General features: G+C 42.2%; 1 protein-coding gene across 2 annotated transcripts in view; it reads left to right on the top strand.

Moving 5' to 3' along the window:
- The window catches only part of scn4aa (sodium channel, voltage-gated, type IV, alpha, a), an 81,596-nt gene that overhangs the window by 35,374 nt on the left and 20,520 nt on the right, over positions 1-25,702 (top strand). For both annotated transcript variants that reach the window (XM_061907654.1, XM_061907655.1), the window contains 8 exons: positions 293-649; positions 9,647-10,066; positions 10,260-10,301; positions 10,354-10,489; positions 10,560-10,714; positions 15,554-15,727; positions 16,430-16,552; positions 20,482-20,751. In XM_061907654.1, the coding sequence (XP_061763638.1) occupies positions 293-649; positions 9,647-10,066; positions 10,260-10,301; positions 10,354-10,489; positions 10,560-10,714; positions 15,554-15,727; positions 16,430-16,552; positions 20,482-20,751 (1,677 nt within the window). The remainder of the gene's footprint in view (positions 1-292; positions 650-9,646; positions 10,067-10,259; positions 10,302-10,353; positions 10,490-10,559; positions 10,715-15,553; positions 15,728-16,429; positions 16,553-20,481; positions 20,752-25,702) is intronic.

Raw genomic sequence — 25,702 nt, 5'->3', positions numbered from 1 at the left:
TGTCAGCATGTTAAGAGGCTAACATTAGCATGACAGTTTTTTAACACATCGTTTCATTAATTTGACACATGCTTACTTTGAGCATGCTAACATGTAGTAGCATAGTATGCCGGATCATTTTGCAGGTCTACACCCAGTAGTAATATATTTTGTTACTTGATGCTATCTTGCGATAACTGTTAGCATTTTAGTTCACCTTCAGCTTTTCACATTTGAAACGCAATTTCTACCGAAATCGCATTTTCTCGTTGTTTCTGTCTTTCTGCGTTTTGTGTCGTCAACTTGGCCTCAGCTTCGCGTCTTCAAGCTGGCCAAGTCCTGGCCCACGCTCAGCATGCTCATCAAGATCATCGGGAACTCCGTGGGCGCCCTGGGCAACCTGACGCTGGTGCTGGCCATCATCGTCTTCATCTTTGCCGTGGTGGGCATGCAGCTCTTCGGGAAGAGCTACAAGGACTGCGTGTGCAAGATCGCTGAGGATTGCGAGCTCCCACGCTGGCACATGACCGACTTCTTCCACTCCTTCCTCATCGTCTTCCGCATTCTGTGCGGGGAGTGGATCGAGACCATGTGGGACTGCATGGAGGTGGCCGGAGCCGGGATGTGTCTCATTGTCTTCATGATGGTCATGGTCATTGGGAATCTCGTGGTGAGTCCGACATTTATTCAAGTCTAGTTAAAAGATGCTGTTTGGAACCTATGTTAGGTGTGTTAAGGATCAAGGATGACGCCGGTGATGACCAATGAATAAAAACTTTATTGACCAAGCCAGCGTCACTTCAGGTCCAGCAGGAACCTGGGGAGGATCTAGCCAATTTGAAAGAGCTCTCTCCTGGGGCGGCCAGACGATCTGTTCTTACCGCCAAGACCTAGGCTACACCTAACTGTTGACGTACTTTTAACATGGTGCCTGGTACTCCTGGAGTACTGGCCTGAAACCTTGCATACCCAACTGTTAAGGTGGGGCATAGGTGTGTGAAGGATCAAGGAGGATGCCGGTGATGACCAATGAATAAAAACTTTATTGACCAAGCCAGCGTCACTTCAGGTCCAGCAGGAACCTGTGGAGGATCGAGCCAATTTGAAATATCTCTCTCCTGGGGCGGCCAGAGGACCTGTTCTTAACATCAAGACTTAGGCTATACCTAACTGTTGACGTTTTCTTAACATGGTCCCTGGTACTCCTGAAGTAGTGGCCCGAAACCTTGCATACCCAACTGTTAAGGTGGGGCGTAGGTGTGTTAAGGATCAAGGATGACGCCTGTGATGACCAATGAATAAAATCTTTATTGACCAAGCCAGCATCACTTCAGGTCCAGCAGGAACCTGGGGAGGATCGAGCCAATTTGAAATATCTCTCTCCTGGGGCGGCCAGACGACCTGTTCTTAAAGACCGAAACAATGTAATCTCAGTCCATGAGGTTCATGGTACTGTAGTTGACTTCACCATGACCATGTAAAGGCGTGTATGTGAGTGTTCTCAAGGCGTCAAGACCTAGGCTATACCTAACTGTTGACGTTCTCTTAACGTGGTGCCTGGTACTCCTGGAGTACTGGCCCGAATCCTTGCATACCCAACTGTCAAGGTGGGGCGTAGGTGTGTGTAGGATCAAGGATGATGCCGGTGATGACCAATGAATAAAATCTTTATTGACCAAGCCGGCATCACTTCAGGTCCAGCAGGAACCTGGGGAAGAGCTAGCCAATTTGAAATATCTCTCTCCTGGGGCGGCCAGACGATCTGTTCTTACCGCCAAGACCTACGCTACACCTAACTGTTGACGTACTTTTAACATGGTGCCTGGTACTCCTGGAGTACTGGCCAGAATCCTCGCATACCCAACTGTTACTCAAGTGTACAGTAAAGTTGAAGTAAAATTACTCAGGTTTTGATGGCATCAACATCCGGCAAAGCTTATTTGGTCATTTGCTTGTGTCACGCCTCTTGCCTAGTTACTTTCTCCTGGGAAGAGGTGGGGCATAGGTGCGTTAAGGATCAAGGATAATGCCGGTGAGGACCAGTGAATAAAAGCTTTATTGACCAAGCCAGCATCACTACAGGTCCAGCAGGAACCTGGGGAGGATCTAGCCAATTTGAAAGAGCTCTCTCCTGGGGCGGCCAGACGATCTGTTCTTAGTGTCAAAACCTAGGCTATACCTAACTGTTGACGTTCTCTTAACATGGAGCCTGGTACTTCTGGAGTACTGGCCCAAAACCTTGCATAACTAAACTGTCAAGGTGGGGCGTAGGTGTGTGAAGGATCAAGGATGACGCCGGTGATGACCAATGAATAAAAGCTTTCTTGACCACGCCAGCGTCACTTCAGGTCCAGCAGGAACCTGGGGAGGATCTAGCCAATTTGAAATATCTCTCTCCTGGGGCGGCCAGACAATCTGTTCTTAAAGACCGAAGCATTGTCATCTCAGTTCATGAGGTTCATGGTACTGGGGTTGACTTCACCCTGACCATGTAAAGGCGTGTATGTGAGAGTTCCCAAAGCGTCAAGACCTAGGCTATACCTAACTGTTGACGTTCTCTTAACATGGTACCTGGTACTTCTGGAGTACTGGCCCGAATCCTCGCATAACCAACTGTCACTCAAGTGTACAGTAAAGTTGAAGTAAAACAATTCAGGTTTCGATGACATCACCATCAGGAAAAGGTTCTTTGGTCATTTGCTCGTGTCATTTCTCTAGCCTCGTTACTTTCTCCTGGGTAGAGGTGGGGCGTAGGTGTGTTAAGGATCAAGGATAATGCCGGTGATGACCAATGAATAAAATCTTTATTGACCAAGCCAGCATCACTTCAGGTCCAGCAGGAACCTGGGGAGGAGCTAGCCAATTTGAAATATCTTTCTCCTGGGGCGGCCAGACGATCTGTTCTTACCGCCAAGACCTAGGCTATACCTAGCTGTTGACGTACTTTTAACATGGTGCCTGGTACTCCTGGAGTACTGGCCCGAATCCTCGCATACCCAACTGTTACTCAAGTGTACAATAAAGTTGAAGTAAAATTACTCAGGTTTTGATGGCATCAACATCCGGCAAATCTTCTTTGGTCATTTGCTCGTGTCGCGCCTCTGGCCTAGTTACTTTCTCTTGGGTAGAGGTGGGGCGTAGGTGTGTTAAGGATCAAGGATAATGCCGGTTATGCCGGTGATGACCAGTGAGCTCTCTCCTGGGGCGGCCAGACGATCTGTTCTTAGTGTCAAAACCTAGGCTATACCTAACTGTTGACATTCTCTTCACATGGTGCCTGGTACTTCTGGAGTACTGGCCCGAATCCTTGCATACCCAACTGTCAAGGTGGGGCGTAGGTGTGTGAAGGATCAAGGATCACGCCGGTGATGACCAATAAATAAAAGCTTTATTGACCAAGCCAGCATCACTTCAGGTACAGCAGGAACCTGTCGAGGATCTAGCCAATTTAAAATATCTCTCTCCTGGGGCGGCCAGACGACCTGTTCTTAAAGACCAAAACAATGCAATCTCAGTTCATTAGGTTCATGGTCCTGGAGTTGACTTCACCATGACCATGTAAGGGCGTGTATGTGAGTGTTCTCAAAGCGTCAAGACCTAGGCTATACGTAATCGTTGACGTTCTCTTAACATGGTGCCTGGTACTCCTGGAGTAGTGGCCCAAACTCTTGTGGGATACACTGTATTTTATTGTATGTTATTATCTGTCTAGAATGATGGAACACTGTTTACCATAACTGGCTGTCTGCTTTTCCCCATTAATTTGGACTTCCACAAAAACATGTTGTTTTGTAGTAAAGCAGATACTACACTTACTTTCAGCAACATGTCTTTGGATGTTCTCATTCATCAGTTCACTGTGTTCCTAGGGTATTCAATCGATCGCATCCAGACTGTTCAGTTTGTCTCACCAGTTTGTGCGCAAAGACCTAGATATGGTCAGATCTAGTCTAAATGCTGGTGCGTTGGAGCTTTGGCACCAGTATTTAGACTAGTTCTGACCAATCTAAGTCTATGAACATGAACTGATGAAACCTTAGATTGGTCAGTTTGAGTAATTTCAAATGGATCTGACCAATGTGAGTGTGAACATGAACTGAGGAAGGCATCTTGTAAGACCAACTGAACAGTCCGTTTGCCATCGATTGAACTTCCTGAGAATTTCAACGACAGGCTTTTTATGTCCTTTTGTTTCAAAGGACGGTGGTCCCTGATCCTTTCAGAAGAGGAAGTGGTCTTGGGGCCTAAACAATAAGCCTAAATAGTCTAAATGCTGGTGCGTTGGAGCTTTGAGACCAGTATTTAGACTAGATCTGACTAATCTAAGTCTATGAACATGAACTGATGAAGCCTTGGATTGGTCGGACCGAGTCATTTCAAATGGATCTGACCAATCTAAGTCTATGAACATGAACTGAGGAAGGCATCTTGTAAGATCAACTGAACAGTCCGTTTGCCATCGATTGAACTTCCTGAGAATTTCAGCGACAGGCTTTCTACGTCGCTTCGTTTCAAAGGACGGTGGTCCCTGATCCTTTCAGAAGAGGAAGTGGTTTTGGGGCCTAAACAATAAGTCTAAATAGTCTAAATGCTGGTGCGTTGGAGCTTTGAGACCAGTATTTAGACTAGATCTGACCAATCTAAGTCTATGAACATGAACTGATGAATTCTTGGATTGGTCAGACCGAGTCATTTCAAATGGATCTGACCAATCTAAGTCTATGAACATGAACTGAGGAAAGCATCTTTTAAGACCAACTGAACAGTCCTTTGCCATCGATTGAACTTCCTGAGAATTTCAGCGACAGGCTTTCTACGTCGCTTCGTTTCAAAGGACGGTGGTCCCTGATCCTTTCAGAAGAGGAAGTGGTCTTGGGGCCTAAACAATAAGTCTAAATAGTCTAAATGCTGGTGCGTTGGAGCTTTGAGACCAGTATTTAGACTAGATCTGACTAATCTAAGTCTATGAACATGAACTGATGAAGCCTTGGATTGGTCAGACCGAGTCATTTCAAATGGATCTGACCAATCTAAGTCTATGAACATGAACTGAGGAAAGCATCTTTTAAGACCAACTGAACAGTCCTTTGCCATCGATTGAACTTCCTGAGAATTTCAGCGACAGGCTTTCTACGTCGCTTCGTTTCAAAGGACGGTGGTCCCTGATCCTTTCAGAAGAGGAAGTGGTCTTGGGGCCTAAACAATAAGTCTAAATAGTCTAAATGCTGGTGCGTTGGAGCTTTGAGACCAGTATTTAGACTAGATCTGACTAATCTAAGTCTATGAACATGAACTGATGAAGCCTTGGATTGGTCAGACCGAGTCATTTCAAATGGATCTGACCAATCTAAGTCTATGAACATGAACTGAGGAAGGCATCTTGTAAGATCAACTGAACAGTCCGTTTGCCATTGATTGAACTTCCTGAGAATTTCAGCGATAGGCTTTCTACGTCGTTTCGTTTCAAAGGACGGTGGTCCCTGATCCTTTCAGAAGAGGAAGTGGTCTTGGGGCCTAAACAATGCGTCCTTGCTCAACATCAGATCCAAAAGGTCCCTGTCACCAGGCCAAGTATTTTGTTCTTGGAATGAAAGCGACTCTCTGGCCTGGCGTCACGTCAAGAAAGAGCCGCTTCCTGTGAGGTTATTCATAGAAACCGACAGGAAACTGCTCCTCGGCAAGAGAGCTGAAAGCTGCGTTGTGCCAAAATACCAAAAAACCCGTTCTGTCCCTTGACACGACCTGTTGGTCGGAAGCTGTGCCCCTTCACTTGGGACTCATGCTGTGTCAAAAAAGCCAAACGTTCTCATTTCAAGCCTGTGACCGCAAACACCGATTGGGACCTTGGGTGTGAAGGACCGGCGGGAGTGGGGCGTTCTTCCCCCACGCCAAGAAACGCTAACAGCTGAGCGAGCGAGGGGGTGGGGGGTGAAGGGGAGTCATCTGATAGCACATTCAGGTTTGAATGACGAAGTCTCGCATCTTTACCTCAAACTGTCAAGAAGTGAATGTTGTTTAGTGGTCTGAACCATATAAAACTGGTAGCTCACTCGCCAGAATTCGATCGTGAAAATGTGGTGGATTTTACCCTGCACTTACATTGTTTCCAGAACATTCTGGCGACTCAGCTGCCAGTTTTTGTTGCCGTAAAAAATGTACGGTTCTTGTTGTTTTACTGTGAATTGCAAAATTCTACGGCACCGACTGGATTCCATATGAACAACCAAATACCAATTTACATCAAATGAAACTGACCGGCAACACTAAATGGTCCCTAGTGTGTGAATGTTGTTGTCAGGTTCAAACACCGATGACAGCTATTAAACAAGACAAAACCTACTCAGTGGCCTAGTGGTTAGAGTGTCCCCCCTGAGATCGGTAGGTTGGGAGTTCTAACCCCGGCCGAGTCATACCAAAGACTATAAAAAAATGGGACCCATTACCTCTAGAGTTGGAATTGGGGGTTAAATCACCGTAAGTGATTCCCGGGCGCGGCACCGCTGCTGCCCACTGCTCCCCTCACTTCCCAGGGGGTGATCAAGGGGATGGGTCAAATGCAGAGGCTAAATTTCAGCACACCTAGTGTGTGTGTGACAATCATTGGTACTTTAACTTTAACTTTTAAAGTTTAACTTTAACTTAAAAAGCAAATAATCAAACAGAGACAAAATTAAATTTGGACTCAGACCTGAGGAGGGACATGCCCACTGTACTATGTGTACAGTCCTGCACCACGCTCTGACGAAAAAGGTTTACGTCTCTTCTTTATTAATTGTTTCAATCTATCAATCAATGTTTATTTATATAGCCCTAAATTACAAATGTCTCAAAGGACTGTACAAACCACTACGACTCTGACATCCTCTGAAGAACCCACAAAAGAGCAAGGAAAACTCACACCCAGTGGGCAAGGAAAACTCACACCCAGTGGGACGCCAGTGACAATGATGACTATGAGAACCTTGAAAGTTCAATCCATAGTGGCTCCAACACAGCCGCGAGAGTTCAGTTCAAAGCAGATCCAAGACAGCAGCGAGAGTCCCGTCCACAGGAAACCATCCCAAGCGGAGGCGGATCAGCAGCGTAGAGATGTCCCCAACCGATACACAGGCAAGCGGTCCATCCTGGGTCCCGACGAGCGGTCCATCCTGGGTCCCGACTCTGGACAGCCAGAACTTCATCCATGGCCATCGTACCGGACCCCCTCCACAAGGGAGGGGGGGACATAGGAGAAAGAAAAGAAGCGGCAGATCAACTGGTCTAAAAAGGAGGTCTATTTAAAGGCTAGAGTATACAGATGAGTTTTAAGGTGAGACTTAAATGCTTCTACTGAGGTAGCATCTCGAACTGTTACCGGGAGGGCATTCCAAAGTACTGGAGCCCGAACGGAAAACGCTCTATAGCCCGCAGACTTTTTTGGGGCTTTGGGAATCACTAATAAGCCGGAGTCTTTTGAACGCAGATTTCATGTTTACACAGCAACACATGTCACAACAGGAACGGCGGAATCTTCCAAGACTTTACTTGGTTTGACAAAGAAAGCTCTCATCCGTTCGCTGGAAACTCAGAGAGCAGAAAGTTTTTGCATAATTTACATACAATTTTTCTGACAGTTGTCCATCTATCTGTGTTGGCCCCGCGATGAGGTGGCGACTTGTCCAGGGTGTACACCGCCTTCCACCCCAATGCAGCTGAGATAGGCTCCAGCGCCCCCCCGCCACCCCAAAAAGGGACAAGCGGTAGAAAACGGATGGATGGATGTTATTTTTATAATAACAAATCCGGCGACGGACATGTCAACTTTATGAACCGTAAAGTCTATGGTCGTAGATTTTACAGGGCATTACTGTAAATTGGAAAATGGTACCACTTTTATTTTTTCAGAAAAATTTTGACGACCGAGGCCAGTTTTTTTTTGTGTGTTTTTTACTGTAAAAAATAGGGTTAGCGTTTTTTACAGTGCATTACTGTAATAGAACAATTACTGTATTCTGGCAGATTTTATTTTACAGTAAAATGCATAGTTGTTGTTTTACAGTGTACTGCTCTTATTTTGACAGCAAAATTCTGGCAAATTAGACATTTTTTTTTGTTAACATTAAAATCTGAAGTTTTTGTTTTTACAGTACATTACTGTAATTACAAAACATGTGCCAATTACTGTATTTTTACAGAAAAATTGGGGCAATTTACCTGTCATTTTTCAATTGTAAAATCTGTAGCCGTTTTTACAGTGCATTACTGTAAATGGGAAAAGGGTATTACTTACAGTAAAATTTCAGCAACTTTTTATAGTAAAATCTATAAAAAAAACATAAATGGTTTTACAGTGCATTACTGTAATTAGAAACATTTTACTATTTGCTGTATTTGTTTCATTAAAATTCTGACGACTGTAAGTTGTTGTTTTTTACTGTAAAATCTAGGGTTGTTGTTTTTACAGTACATTACTATAAATAGAAAAATGGTACCACTTTTGTTTTTACAGTAAAACTCTCGCTTTTTACTGTAAAATCAACAGTGCTTGTTTTGCTTGTACTACTGTAAATTGAAAAATGCTACTTCCCTCATTTTTACGGGAAAATTCTGGCAAATTACCCACTAGGTTTTGGGTTTTTTTTAACTTTAAAATACATGGTCGTTTTTATAGTGCACTACTGTAAATACAAACATTCGACCAATTACTGTATTTTTACAGTAAAATTGGGGCAACTTACCTGTCATTTTTTAAATTGTAAAATCTGTAGCCGTTTTTACAGTGCATTACTGTAAATGGGAAAAGGGTATCACTTACAGTAAAATTCTAGCAACTGAGCTGCCATTCTTTTTATCGTAAAATCTATAAAAAAAAACATAAATGTTTTTACAGTGCATTACTGTAATTAGAAACATTTTACTATTTGCTGTATTTGTTTCAGTAAAATTCTGACGACTGTAAGTCGTTGTTTTTTTTACTGTAAAATCTAGGGTTGTTGTTTTTACAGTACATTACTATAAATAGAAAAATGGTACCACTTTTGTTTTTACAGTAAATTTCTCGCTTTTTACTGTAAAATCTACAGTGCTTGTTTTGCTTGAACTACTGTAAATTGAAAAATGCTACTTCCCTCATTTTTACAGGAAAATTCTGGCAAATTACCCACTAGGTTTTTGGGGCTTTTTAACTTTGAAATACATGGTCGTTTTTACAGTGCACTACTGTAAATACAAACATTCGACCAATTACTGTATTTTTACAGGAAAATTGGGGCAACTTACCTGTCATTTTTCAAAATTATGGCAAATTACCCACTAGGTTTTTGTTTTTTTTAAACTTTGAAATACATGGTCGTTTTTACAGTGCACTACTGTAAATACAAACATTTGACCAATTACTGTATTTTTACAGTAAAATGATGGCAACTTACCTGTCATTTCTTTCAATTGTAAAATCTACGGTTGTTGTTGGTTTTAATTTTACAGTAAAATTTCGCCGACAAAGCTGATGTTCTTTTGACCGCAAAATCGTTTTTGCAGTGCATTACTGTAAATACAAAAATATTACGACTTGCTGTATTTTTACTGTAAAATTCCAGCAACTTCGCTGCCAGTTTTTCACCGTCACATCTACTGACTTTTTTCCAGTTAAAGAGTCCTGCTGCATGAAGTGTGCCGGGTCTGTCCTCAGGTCCTGAACCTCTTCCTGGCCCTGCTGCTCAGCTCCTTCAGCGGGGACAACCTGGCCTCGCCGGACGAGGACGGCGAAATGAACAACCTCCAGATCGCGGTGGCCAGACTCAAGCGGTGCGTGGCTTGGCTCAAGGCCACTTTGGTGGGGGTGCCTCAGAAGATCCTGGGCAAGAAGTCCAAAGAGAGCCAGGAGGGCCGCAGGGATGACGAGGACTCCAATGCCGAGGCCATGGAGATGGAACTGGTGGACGGCGTGCTGGATGTCAAAGTGGCCAACAGTATGTTCAACTGTTTGGTGGAGGGGCGGACTTCTGGCGCCATCGTGGACGGAGAGCTGGGTCTCGGCGCACCAATAGCTATGGCGGAGTCGGATTTTGAAAACCTGGACAGCGACGACGAAGAGAACATTGACGGCGAGGTAAGATGCTTCGTGGGTCGCCGAACGTGAAACAAATCTTTGCCATTCGTGCTTGACCAGAGTCTTGGTGGTGTCCAGACCACAGTCTGAACACCACCAACAATCACTAAAAAAGGCCACAACAATCATTTAAAAAAGGCCTAAACAATCATTAAAAACCGTGTGGAGGAAGTAACTGAGGTTATGTTTCCAGGAGAGGGAGAATCCCGGACGGAGTCTGCCTGCAGCGTTCAAAGTGAGTACTGTTGTTTTGAAAACAATTGTTTGTAAAGCAGTGTGTGTGGCAGCTGATGGGGGTGCGGGTGGACGATGGCGACTGGTCGGTGTGCAGCACGGCCGACTACCAGCCCCCCGAGGTCCAGGTCGAAGAGGAGGAGGAGGATGAGCCTGAGCCTGTGGAGCCTGAAGCCTGCTTCACTGAGAGTATGACATCATTGAGGTGACGTGGCGCCCGGGTCGCAGCCGTGTCTAACCTCCTCTCCCCGCCTCTCAGACTGCGTGACGCGTTGGCCCTGTCTCGCTGCTGACCTCGGCACGGGCGCGGGTAGGCGATGGTGGACGCTGAGGAAGACCTGCTTCGCCATCGTGGAGCACGACTGGTTCGAGACCTTCATCATCTTCATGATCCTGCTGAGCAGCGGCGCCCTGGTGAGTGCCGCCGCGCACGACTGCTGACACCCAGCTAGCTCAGCCACCTCAAACTGCTGGTCCTCGGATGAACGAAACAACACATTTAATGATGTATCTTTTTTGTAGATTTTACAAACTGCTGGTCCTCAGATGAACGAAACAACACATTTAATGATGTATCTTTTTTATAGATTTTACAAACTCCTGGTCCTCAGATGAACGAAACAACACATTTAATGATGTATCTTTTTTGTAGATTTTACAAACTGCTGGTCCTCAGATGAACGTAACAACACATTTGATGATGTATCTTTTTTGTAGATTTTACAAACTGCTGGTCCTCAGATGAACGAAACAACACATTTAATGATGTATCTTTTTTGTAGATTTTACAAACTGCTGGTCCTCAGATGAACGAAACAACACATTTAATGATATATTTTTTTGGTAGATTTTACAAACTGCTGGTCCTCAGATGAACGAAACAACACATTTAATGATGTATCTTTTTTGTAGATTTTACAAACTGCTGGTCCTCAGATGAACGAAACAACACATTTAATGATGTATCTTTTTTGTAGATTTTACAAACTGCTGGTCCTCAGATGAACGAAACAACACATTTAATGATGTATCTTTTTTGTAGATTTTACAAACTGCTGGTCCTCAGATGAACGTAACAACACATTTGATGATGTATCTTTTTTGTAGATTTTACAAACTGCTGGTCCTCAGATGAACGAAACAACACATTTAATGATGTATCTTTTTTGTAGATTTTACAAACTGCTGGTCCTCAGATGAACGTAACAACACATTTGATGATGTATCTTTTTTGTAGATTTTACAAACTGCTGGTCCTCAGATGAACGAAACGACACATTTAATGATGTATCTTTTTTGTAGATTTTACAAACTGCTGGTCCTCAGATGAACGAAACAACACATTTAATGATATATTTTTTGGGTAGATTTTACAAACTGCTGGTCCTCAGATGAACGAAACAACACATTTAATGATGTATCTTTTTTATAGATTTTACAAACTCCTGGTCCTCAGATGAACGAAACAACACATTTAATGATGTATCTTTTTTGTAGATTTTACAAACTGCTGGTCCTCAGATGAACGTAACAACACATTTGATGATGTATCTTTTTTGTAGATTTTACAAACTGCTGGTCCTCAGATGAACGAAACAACACATTTAATGATGTATCTTTTTTGTAGATTTTACAAACTGCTGGTCCTCAGATGAACGAAACAACACATTTAATGATATATTTTTTTGGTAGATTTTACAAACTGCTGGTCCTCAGATGAACGAAACAACACATTTAATGATGTATCTTTTTTGTAGATTTTACAAACTGCTGGTCCTCAGATGAACGAAGCAACACATTTAATGATGTATCTTTTTTGTAGATTTTACAAACTGCTGGTCCTCAGATGAACGAAACAACACATTTAATGATGTATCTTTTTTGTAGATTTTACAAACTGCTGGTCCTCAGATGAACGTAACAACACATTTGATGATGTATCTTTTTTGTAGATTTTACAAACTGCTGGTCCTCAGATGAACGAAACAACACATTTAATGATGTATCTTTTTTGTAGATTTTACAAACTGCTGGTCCTCAGATGTACGTAACAACACATTTGATGATGTATCTTTTTTGTAGATTTTACAAACTGCTGGTCCTCAGATGAACGAAACGACACATTTAATGATGTATCTTTTTTGTAGATTTTACAAACTGCTGGTCCTCAGATGAACGAAACAACACATTTAATGATATATTTTTTGGGTAGATTTTACAAACTGCTGGTCCTCAGATGAACGAAACAACACATTTAATGATGTATCTTTTTTGTAGATTTTACAAACTGCTGGTCCTCAGATGAACGAAACAACACATTTAATGATGTATCTTTTTTGTAGATTTTACAAACTGCTGGTCCTCAGATGAACGAAACAACACATTTAATGATGTATCTTTTTTGTAGATTTTACAAACTGCTGGTCCTCAGATGAACGTAACAACACATTTGATGATGTATCTTTTTTGTAGATTTTACAAACTGCTGGTCCTCAGATGAACGAAACAATACATTTAATGATGTATCTTTTTTGTAGATTTTACAAACTGCTGGTCCTTAGTTGAACGAAACAACACATTTAATGATGTATCTTTTTTGTAGATTTTACAAACTGCTGGTCCTCAGATGAACGAAACAACACATTTAATGATGTATCTTTTTTGTAGATTTTACAAACTGCTGGTCCTCAGATGAACGAAACAACACATTTAATGATGTATCTTTTTTGTAGATTTTACAAACTGCTGGTCCTCAGATGAACGAAACAACACATTTAATGATGTATCTTTTTTGTAGATTTTACAAACTGCTGGTCCTCAGATGAACGTAACAACACATTTGATGATGTATCTTTTTTGTAGATTTTACAAACTGCTGGTCCTCAGATGAACGAAACAATACATTTAATGATGTATCTTTTTTGTAGATTTTACAAACCGCTGGTCCTTAGTTGAACGAAACAACACATTTAATGATGTATCTTTTTTGTAGATTTTACAAACTGCTGGTCCTCAGATGAACGAAACAACACATTTAATGATGTATCTTTTTTGTAGATTTTACAAACTGCTGGTCCTCAGATGAACGAAACAACACATTTAATGATGTATCCTTTTTGTAGATTTTACAAACTGCTGGTCCTCAGATGAACGAAACAACACATTTAATGATGTATCTTTTTTGTAGATTTTACAAACTGCTGGTCCTCAGATGAACGTAACAACACATTTAATGATGTATCTTTTTTGTAGATTTTACAAACTGGTGGTCCTCAGATGAACGAAACAACACATTTAATGATGTATCCTTTTTGTAGATTTTACAAACTGCTGGTCCTCAGATGAACGAAACAACACATTTAATGATGTATCTTTTTTGTAGATTTTACAAACTGCTGGTCCTCAGATGAACGAAACAACACATTTAATGATGTATCTTTTTTGTAGATTTTACGGTAAAAAGATGGCAGATACCTTGCCAGGATTTAACCCTAATATTTGAGGTCTAATTTACAGCTTATTACTGTAAATGGCACTGTCTTTTTACCGTAAAATTCTAGCAACCGATTTGTCGATTTTTAATTTTACTGTAAAAAAAAAAAAAATTCCACGGTGTATTACTGTAAATGGAAAATCGGTAATGCAGTTTTTTTGTGTCTATACTGTAAAAAACACTGTAAAGTTTATGGTAACAAAAAACTTACAGCCAAGTCGGCAGAATTTTACAGTAAAATAGGCAGTGTTATTTACAGCATATCACTTTTATTACGGAAAAATTTTGGCCAACAAGATTCCAATTTTTTTGTACTGTAAACTCTACAGCTGTTGTTTTTACGGTGTACTACTGTAAAAAAATATTTCTACCGGCAACCCATTCAAAAAACAGTGGTACCCCGCACTCCACCACCCATTTTCTACCGCTTGTCCCTTCCAAAAATCTGGCAGCTAAGTCACCAGAAATGTATGGTAATATTTGGCGTGGTATTAACAGTATAAATGGCAATGTTTTTTTTTACTGTAAAATTATAGCAACTGAGCTTGCCGATATCTCTTTTTTTACTGTAAAAAAAAAGTTACTGTAAATGTTAAAAAAACAGTAACAATTTTTTTTTTTTTGGGCAGCTCATTTACCAGAATTTTACTGAAAAAACAGTTGTACTATTTTTCTATTTAAAGTTGCGTGCTGTAAAAACTACAGTAAAGTTCATGGTAAAAAAAAAACTGATGGCCAAGTCGGCAGGATTTTACTGTAAAATAGTCAGTGTTATTAAAAGCATATTATTGAAAATGACACTGTTTTTTACGGTAAAATTCTAGCGAGCTGAGCTGCCGATTTCTCTTTTTACTGTAAAAAATAATTTTTTTTCACGGTGTATTACTGTAAATGGAAAAATGGTAATACAGCGACCCCGAGAGGGACAAGCGGTTGAAAATGGATACATTGAGTGCTTGGTGAGAAGCAAAAGCTGTCTTTGGAACCTACCAAGTGTAAGGCTCGTAAAACTCCACTGTGTAGGGGGGAAGCAACATGAAGGTGTTCCGTTTCTTTCATGTATTGTAATCAAACAGAAATATATTGTGTGACCCAAGGATTACCAAAGTGAAGCGGAAGCAGGACCTCCAGGCAACCTCTTTTTGAACTGTTTTACGAACCTCTCTGAACTCTTTTACGAACTTCTTCTTTGAACTGTTTTACGACGTTTTCTGTGAACTGTTTACGACTTTGTCCCTCAGAAGCAGCTGTTGTCATGTGGTCAGAGAAAGTCCAAATAAAGGGGAAGGCATACAATCTTCTGGCAGAACGTGCTGGAGATTGTACGAGGGCGACTCTCCTCAATATTGAGCCAAATTTAATTCTGTCTCTGTTTGATTCTTTAAGAATAATTATAATGAATATTTTTCAAAACAGGTTACTGGTTAAAAAAAACTACCATCTGGTTACAGGAAGATTGACCTAAAAAAATATTTTAAAAAATTGATTCTGATTTTAAAATTGATGGATTTTTGGAAATGAAGAATCGATTCAGAATCGGGAAAATGGGAATCGCGATTAAGATGTGAATCGATTTTTTTTTTTGTGCACCACTACAAAATAGAACGAAGGAATACATTCAGTAAGAAAAGTTGAAGTATTTTATCGACATGTGTTATTTTCAGGCTTGCGGGGGCCAAATAAAATTGTGTGGCCCCCTGGACCTTGAGTCTGGCCGCCGTGATCTGTGATCCACTCCCTGTCATTTCTCTCGGACTCAGGCATTCGAGGACATAAACATCGAACGACGGCGGACCGTCAAGATCATCCTGGAGTATGCCGACAAGATTTTCACCTTGGTCTTTGTCTTGGAGATGCTCCTGAAGTGGACCGCGTACGGCTTCAAGACCTACTTCACCAACTCCTGGTGCTGGCTGGACTTCTTCATCGTGGACGTAAGCTTGCCGTCGCCCCCAGATCTCTGGTAGCATGCCAAGGACGTCTGGTAGCAAACCAGGACGTCTGGTAGCAAGCCAAGGACGTCTGGTAGCGAGCCAGGACGTATGGTAGCAAGCCAGTGCATCTGGTAGCAAGGCAGTACGTCTGGTAGCAAGCCAGTATGTTTGGTAGCAAGCCAGGACGTCTGGTAGCAAGCCAGGACGTCTGGTAGCAAGCCAGGACATCTGGTAGCAAGCCAGGACGTCTGGTAGCAAGCCAGTACGTCTGGTAGCAAGCCAGTACGTCTGGTAGCAAGCCAAGGACGTCTGGTCACAAGCCAGTACGTCTGGTTGCAAGCCAACACGTCTGGTAGCAAGCCAAGGACGTCTGGTAGCAAGCCAGGACGTCTGGTAGCAAGCCAGGACGTCTGGTAGCACGCCAGTACGTCTGGTAGCAAGCCAAAGACGTCTGGTCGCAAGCCAGGACGTCTGGTAGCAAACCAGTACGTCTGGTAGCAAGCCAGTACGTCTGGTAGCAAGCCAAGGACGTCTGGTCACAAGCCAGTACGTCTGGTTGCAAGCCAGCACGTCTGGTAGCAAGCCAAGGACGTCTGGTAGCAAGCCAGGACGTCTTGTAGCACGCCAGTACGTCTGGTAGCAAGCCAAAGACGTCTGGTCGCAAGCCAGGACAGGCGGTAAAACCTTCTGCCCTGACTGCAGATTTCCCTGATAAGCTTGGTGGCCAACTGGCTGGGTTTCTCAGACCTGGGACCCATCAAATCCCTGCGAACCCTGAGGGCGCTGAGACCTCTTCGCGCCCTGTCCAGATTCGAAGGCATGAGGGTAAGGTGGCACATGCAAAAGCTGACCGGCTTGTGATTGGCTCGTCCTCCGGTGTTGGACCCAAGTCCAGCTGTAGACAGAATGTGATGGCATGTATTTATAGTCTTGGAGAGGAGGCGGACGGTCGGGACCACTTCAAGACGTTGCAACCGGAGACGACAGCCGGTTTGATAAGGCGGCGTCATTTATTCAGGCGCTACTTTTCAAAGCCAAGCCCTAGGTCTGTGAATCTTTGCGAACCACAGGATTCCGTGTGATATATAACCGTCTCCAAATCCCACATTGGTCAACCGATTGGAACCGTTCCAACATCTACACACTCATCCCACCCTGGAGAGTCAAACAACCTGTTTCCAAGTTCAAACAAATTCCAGGAATTCTCAGAATTACCCATTTTCCAAAGCCCTATTTTCACCACTTCCTGGAAAGTTTTCACAGTCCACATTTTTCAAGCGTTTCGGACCGTTCCACCTTCAAAACATTCCTCTTAGATGGAACAAGAAATATTCTGATATTTTTTTCGTAGAAATTCGCGGTTTTCCCAAAATTCCGAAATACTAATTTAAGTTCAAAGTACATCAACAATTTTCAAATGTTTTGAAAAATTCTAACACCACCCCATTCATATCATCTAGGACAATTTTGCTGGTTTCAATATTTTTGTTAAATCTCAGTTTTCCCCGAAATTCCCAAATTTCCCGGAAATTCTCCTTCAAATGAATGGACGTATTCATACTTCTAAAATGTCCTGAATTCTCAAAATTACTTTTTTTTTCTCCGTACAAATTCCGAAACACCAATTTTAATTCAAACTGTTGTGTGAAGAAAATATCCCGTTTTCCCGAAATTTTCCAAAATGTTCTCCCCATTGACAATGAATGGTCGATTTAAAGCGTTCCACAAACCACTCACCCTGGACATTCAAGCCAGCGTGTTTCCTGGTTCCGAAAATTCCATAATTACCCGGAATTACCAGGAATCCCCCCCCCCCAATTGAAAATGAATGGGTAATATACAAACTTCTCCAAATCCAACATTTTTTAATAAATCGGAACCGTTCCAACATCCACACACTACACTCACCTTGGACAATCAAACTACCATTTTCCAAGTTCAAACAAATTCCAGGAATTCTCGGAATTACCCGTTTTCCAAAGCCCTATTTTCACCACTTCCTGGAAAGTTTCCACACTCCACATTTTTCAAGCGTTTCGAACCATTCCACTTTCAAAACATTCCTCTTAGTTGGAACTGTAACGCTTTCTTTCGTGGATGCAGTCGGGCAAGAACACAGCGTACGGTAAGAAATTAAGATTTATTAATAAATAAAACAGACCTAGAAACATAAAGACTTGTAGTAGGCCGGGGAAAAAAACAAAGCGCTAGCATGGGAGCTAGGAAAATAGCCGACGAACTTGCACGAGGGCACAAAAAGCAAAACAAAAACTACTAGCATGAGAGTTGGAGATAGACAAGGCATAGCGCGAATGTAGATTAACTACGATCAAAATATTGGACAGGACGTCGAAATGTGTAAATAAAGTTGTACTTTATATAAGAAAAATGTGGGGATACAAACGGTACAAAACGATCCTTATATCTTGTTATCCGTCATTCATTCATCACCCGAAGGCTCGTAAACTCAGTCTCATCAACCACAATGCACCTGCTCCCGCTCCTTTCATTACATCCGGTTTGCCGCAATGCATTGTGGAACATGTAGTATTTTAGTTAACCCTTTGTTAGGCTATAAAATAGAAAACAAATCGATCCAGTATCAGCGTTTCTCAAATAATCAATATCAAATACATGTATAAATCAAAACAATTCACTTTAACTCTCTTTAGCTGTAAATAATAATAGATCAATTTATCAGCAATAAATCTAGCATGCAAATTATGGAATGACCATCACACATAACCTATACAACCCATAAGTTACAACAGCGAGAGCCAGCGAGTGGAAACATAGATTAGCAGTCGTCACTTGTTGCGTGTAAGCCAACTAGGATCCGGGAGTGAATGAACAGAAAGGGCAGGCTTAAATAAGGGTGGTGGTAAACAAAACAGGTGTGCGTCTGGAAACTACGGCAGGTGCAAATAATACGTTACTATGGAAACAGACTAAAACAGGAACTAAGGACGTCAAACAGAATGTGATACAAAACGGAACAAAACTAGAACATGGAATGATCCGGGCAGCGGATCATAACAGGAACAAAAAATATTCCTATATTTTTTCGTACAAATTCCCGGCTTTTCCGGGAAAATGTTATATATATACACATATATATATATATATATATATATATATATGTATATATATATATATATATATATACACATATATATATATATATATATATATATACATATATACATATATATATATATATATATATATATATATATATATATATATATATATATATATATATATATATATATATATATATATATGTATATATATATATTAGGGGTGGGCAAATTAGTGCGTTAATTCCGAGTTAACTCATCAATCTATTAACGCCGACAATTATTTTATCGCACATTTGCGTATGTTGTTTACATGCTTTTATTTTGTTAACGCCTTTTCTTAACAAGACGGCGGCGCCCGGTGTGGAGGGGCTCTTGGTAAAGATGGAACATTTGGCAAAAATAGCGGACAATTCTGCAAATTTCATGGCTGGCTTACAGCGTGGTCACTCCGGGATCACTTACGACCGCCAGACAATTCTGGATGTGGATAGATCGGGCCGTTTTGGACTGAATGAGGCGTGCTTGCTAGACCGGCTAGCCAGCATGGGAATACTTTGCCGGCTACATCCAGCGGCCTGTGAAGCAGCAGAGTATATGTGTTGTCTGTCTATTTATGAATAATGCAGACCAGGCGTGTTGGCTGAGTTCTTAACGTTTGCTTTCAGAGCGTGCATATCACAACATACAAGATGCCGTCATGGCGACACAACCTACACAACTACCGCGCATGCTCCTCTTTCCTGTTGCATGCTGGGTAGGGTAGTTCTTTTTTTCCCTGGCTCATAACATCACAATATAGTACCATGTATATGATGCCTTCAGTTTATCAAAGCACCAAGCAAACAATGGGAAAATTCCCATCATATCAATTCCTAGATATGGTCATAATTATTTTAAGTGCACTACGCAGAATAAACACAACATTATTAATATTGCTACTACGGATATAATTTGATCAAAAATTCCCTAAAACAGCCCACTACCTATAATATAGGTTTTTTAAACATAAGATCCCTGATAAAAAAAATGTTTCTGCTGTTACCTCAGAAATTGCCTGTTCAGATGTTATGATTGTGGCTCAGAGATTTGTATGTAGATTATATTTATTTTCCATAACAAACAGGATAACTTAAATACCCTGGCAGTGGCAATAAGCTTCAATGTTTGTATTTACATTTTTGGAGTTGATTTTTCATCAAATATGCTATTTAACTGCTACTGTTTAACAAGGACTGATTTAAATTGTGTTTGCACAACAAATGTTTTGGCGCTTTTGTTCATGTGGGAGAATATTCCAATAAAGGTGCACTACACACTACTTTTGAATTCATTATTGGGCTTTGCGTATACAATGCAGTTAATCGCGATTAATCGGAGAAATAGTGCGATTAACTTCGATTAAAAATTTTTATCGTTGCCCAGCCCTAATATATATATATATATATATATATATATATATATATATAAGAAATATTATATTATGGCCGCCGTCCCACGCACAATGTGTGTCTTTGATGTGTTGCACGTGTCTGACTTGTGTGCCTTTTTGCCAACTATGCATGTTTGCACCGCGGCCGATGTCCAAGATCGCAGCCAGGTGAGTAGATTCCTGCCGAGCGTGACGCCGACACCTGGCCGGGCGATCAGCCGAGACCTGATTTTTGCGCCCAGGTGGTGGTGAACGCCCTCCTGGGAGCCATCCCCTCCATCTTCAACGTGCTGCTGGTGTGCCTCATCTTCTGGCTCATCTTCAGCATCATGGGGGTCAACCTGTTCGCCGGCAAGTTCTACCGCTGCGTCAACACCACGTCGGGCGAGCGCTTCCCCGTGGCCGAGGTCAACAACGCCAGCGAGTGTGCGGCGCTGCAGGAGGCCCGCTGGGTCAACGTCAAGGTCAACTTCGACAACGTGGGGAAGGGCTACCTGTCTCTGCTGCAAGTGGTGAGTGTGCGTCTTGTCCGTCTACTGCGGGGGTGTCCTAACTTCTTCCATCCATCGCCGCAGCTGGAAAAATCGAAGGATTCGGCCGCCGTGTTTGTATTTTTTCAACATGTAAAAATGATTTCATTAATAGTATTATTTTAATAATTTACTGTGTTAAAAAGGGCTATCAAACTTAATGTCTGCCCTCAAAGGGCCGATTTTTAAATTAATTTAAATTAAACAAGCGGATCATGATTAATCAGATAAATCAGATTTAAAAAAAATATAATTTAAAAACCTTAATTTGACAGCAGTAGTCACAATGTATGTTGACTTCCTGATATTATTACACAATTATGTATGCATTTGTTTTTTTTAATGTACAAATAAATGCCTAACTTACTTTTAAATCACACTATTTACAAACCCCGTTTCCATACGAGTTGGGAAATTGTAAATATGAACAGAATACAATGATTTGCAAATCATTTTCAACCCATATTCAGTTAAATGCACTACAAAGACAACATATTTGATGTTCAAACTCATAAACTTTATTTTTTTTGCAAATAATTTACTTAGAATTTCCTGGCTGCAACACGTGACAAAGTAGTTGGGAAAGGGCATGTTCACCACTGTGTTACATCACCTTTTCTTTTAACAACACTCAATAAACGTTTGGGAACTGAGGAAACTAATTGTTGAAGCTTTGAAAGTGGAATTCTTTCCCATTCTTTTTTTATGTAGAGCTTCAGTTCTTCAACAGTCCGGGGGCTCCGCTGTCCTATTTTACGCTTCATAATGCGCCACACAGGTCTAGACTGTAGGCTGGCCAGGAAAGTACCCGCACTCTTTTAGTACGAAGCCAGGCTGTTGTAACACGTGCTGAATGTGGCTTGGCATTGTCTTGCTGAAATAAGCAAGGGCGTCCATGAAAAAGACGGCGCTTAGATGGCAGCATATGTTGTTCCAAAAGCTGTATGTACCTTTCAGCATTAATTGTGCCTTCACAGATGTGTAAGTTACCCATGCCTTGGGCACTAATACCATCACACATGCTGGCTTTTCAACTTTGCGTCGATAACAGTCTGGATGGTTCGCTTCCCCTTTGGTCCGGATGACACAATGTCGAATATTTCCAAAAACAATTTGAAATGTGGACTCGTCAGACCACGGAACACTTTTCCACTTTGCATCAGTCCATCTTAGATGATCTCGCGCCCAGAGAAGCCGGCAGCGTTTCTGGATGTTGTTGATAAATAGCTTTTGCTTTGCATAGTAGAGCTTTAACTTGCACTTACAGATGTAGCGACAAACTGTATTCAGAGACAGTGGTTTTCTGAAGTGTTCCTGAGCCCATGTGGTGATATCCTTTAGAGATTGATGTGGGTTTTTGATACAGGGATGGAAGGTCACGGTCATTCAATGTCGGTTTCCGGCCATGCTGCTTACGTGGAGTGATTTCTCCAGATTCTCTGAACCTTTTGATGATATTATGGAGCGTAGATGTTGAAATCCCTAAATTTCTTGCAATGTCACTTTGAGAAAGGTTGTTCTTAAACTGTTTGACTATTTGCTCACGCAGTTGTGGACAAAGGGGTGTACCTCGCCCCATCCTTTCTTGTGAAAGACTGAGCATTTTTTGGGAAGCTGTTTTTATAGCCAATCATGGCACCCACCTGTTCCCAATTAGCCTGCACACCTGTGGGATGTTCCGAATAAGTGTTTGATGAGCATTCCTCAACTTTATCAGTATTTATTGCCACCTTTTTTAACGTCTTTGTCACGTGTTGCTGGCATCAAATTCTAAAGTTAATGATTATTTGCACAAAAAAAACAATGTTTATGAGTTTGAACATCAAATATGTTGTCTTTGTAGCATATTCAACTGAATATGGCTTGAAAAGGATTTGCAAATCATTGTATTCTGTTTATATTTACATCTAACACAATTTCCCAACTCATATGGAAACGGGATTTGTAATTTGAAAACCTTAATTTGACAGCAGTCGTAAAAATGTATGTTGACAGCCTGATATTATTACACAATTAAGTACGCGTTTATTTGTTGTTTTTTTTATGTACAAATGAATGAATAACCTGCTTTGAAATCACACTATTTATTTTCATCTATACATTTATATTTTTCTAATATAACATTTGACATGATCAAGTGCACTCCCTCGTCCCAGGAAGGAAATCTTTTATTCATAGATCTGTATCGCCCTGGAATAACCTGCCTTGAATTCTCACCAGCATTGGAGGTAAACAGGTTTTTTCAAAGGAAAGTAAGATTTTATCTGAGTCGTTAAATTAGTTTGCTTGTGATGATTTTGTTTGGGGCCCTGCGATGAGGTGGCGACTTGTCCAGGGTGTACCCCGCCTTCCGCCCGATTGTAGCTGAGATAGGCGCCAGCGCCTCCCGCCACCCCAAAAGGGAATAAGCGGTAGGAAATGGATGGATGGATGGATTTTGTTTGGTTTTGTATTGTGTAGTTATATTCATATGGTAATTATTATTCTGTGACTGTAAACTGTTTGCCTGTTTTTCTTATTGATGCTTTTATTGTATTTTTTATTGTGTAGTTTTAATTAGTACATGCTTTCACTTCTAATTGTATCGACTTTGTGGACCACAGGAAGACTGGGGGGTTGTCATGGCAACCAGCTAATGGGGATCCTTAATAAAAATAAAAATAAAATAATGTTAAAGTTTAAAACATTTGCGTTTTGTTGGTTCAAATTTAAAAGAAAAAATGCATTCAGTAAAAAAATATTTTTTTAAATAAATCATGGAAACATTTTATTAAAAAAAGTATTTTATCGACAAATTTTTTCCAGGCTCTGCGGGCCACCTAAAATGACGTGGCGGCCCCGATCCGGCTCCCGTGCCTTGACTTTGACACCAGTGTATTAAAATGATCTAAAAAAATTTAATTATTCATTAAAATAATTTTAAATATACTACAATTTGAAATAAAACATTATTTTACTTATTATCTGCGATGAGGTGGCAACTTGTCCAGGGTGTACCCGCCTTCCGCCCGATTGTAGCTGAGCTAGACACCAAAGGGAATAAGCGGTATAAAATGGATGGATGGATTCTATTTATTATATTTTTTAGTTTAGTTATTTAATCAATGCATTAGTATTCATTAGATATTCCATCCATCCATGTTCTACCACTTATTCCCTTTGGGATCACGGGGGACGCTGGTGCCTATCTCAACCACAATTGGGCGGAAGGCGGGGTACACCCTGGAAAAGTCGCCACATCATCGCAGGGCTTCATTAGACATTAATTATTAGATATGAATTATAGTCGGATAGTCCAACCTCGGATTCAGGAGGAACAGTGTGGATTTGGTCCTGGTTGTGGACCTGTGGACCAGCTCTATACTCAGGGCAGGGTTCTTGAGGGTGCATGGGAGTGGACTTGGAGAAGGCATTGGACCGTGTCCCTCGGGAAGTCCTGTGGAGAGTGCTCAGAGAGTATGGGGTATCGGACTGTCTGATTGTGGCGGTCCGTTCCGTGTATGATCAGTGTCAGAGCTTGGTCCGCATTGTCGGCAGTAAGTCGGACACGTTTCCAGTGAGGGTTGGACTCCGCCAAGGCTGTCCTTTGTCACCCATTCTGGTCATAACTTTTATGGACAGAATTTCTAGTACCAGTCAAGGCGTTGAGGGGATCCGGTTTGGTGGTTGCAGGATTAGGTCTCTGCTTTTTGCAAATGATGTGGTCCTGATGGCTTCACCTGGCCAGGATCTTCAGCTCTCACTGGATCAGTTCGCAGCCGACCGTGAAGCGACTGGGATGGGAATCAGCACCTCCAAGTCCGAGTCCATGGTTCTCGCCCGGAAAAGGGTGGAGTGCCATCTCCGGGTTGGGGAGGAGACCCTGCCCCAAGTGGAGGAGTTCAAGTACCTAGGAGTCTTGTTCACGAGTGAGGGAAGAGTGGATGGTGAGATCGACAGGTGTCTTCAGTAATGCGGACGCTGTATCGATCCGTTGTGGTGAAGAAGGCGCTGAGCCGGTAGGCAAAGCTCTCAATTTACCGGTCGGTCTACGTTCCCATTCTCTCCTCCTCTCCAGTACACCTGAATAAACCTTACCGGGAAGGCTGAGGAGCGTGATCCCACCATAGTTGGAACACACCCTCCGGTCCCCCTTCTTAAAGAGAGGAACCACCACCCCGGTCTGCCAATCCAGAGGTATCGGCCCAGATGTCCAGGCGATGTTGCAGAGTCTTGCCAACCAAGACAGCCCCACAGCACCCAGAGCCTTAAGGAACTCTGGGTGGGTCTCATCCACCCCTGGGGACTTGCCACCGAGGAGCTTTTTAACTACCTCGGCAACCTCAGCCCCAGAAATAGGAGAGCCCACCTCAGATTCCCCAGGCACTGTTTCCTCATAAGAAGACGTGTTGGTGGGATTGAGGAGGTCTTCGAAGTATTCCTTCCTCCTATCCACAACATCCGCAGTTGAGGTCAGCAGCAGAACACCATCCGCACCATACACGGGGTTGACAGTGCACTGCTTCCCCTTCCTGAGGCGGCGTATGGTGGTCCGGAATCGCTTCGAAGATGTCGGGAAGTCTTTTTCCATGGCTTCCCCGAACTCCTCCCATATCCGAGTTTTTGCCTCTGCGACCGCTGAAGCTGCACACCGCTTGGCCTGTCGGTACCTGTCCACTGCTTTCGGAGTCCTATGAGCCAAAAGAGCCCGATAGGACTCCTTCTTCAGCTTGACGGCATCCCTCACCGCTGGTGTCCACCAACGGGGTCTAGGATTACCGCCCTGACAGGCACCAACTACCATGCGGCCACAGCTCCAATCAGCCGCCTCGGGCTGATCATGGGTACAAGCGGCCCAAATGAGTTTCCTCTGCCGGGATAGGGTGAGAAGCTTTGCCATCCGGGAGGGACTCAAAGTAAAGCTGCTGCTCCTCCACATTGAGAGGCACCAGAT

Source organism: Nerophis ophidion, linkage group LG08 (assembly GCF_033978795.1).
Source record: "Nerophis ophidion isolate RoL-2023_Sa linkage group LG08, RoL_Noph_v1.0, whole genome shotgun sequence".
Lineage (NCBI taxonomy): Eukaryota > Metazoa > Chordata > Actinopteri > Syngnathiformes > Syngnathidae > Nerophis > Nerophis ophidion.
This window is presented reverse-complemented; position numbering and strand designations above follow the sequence as displayed.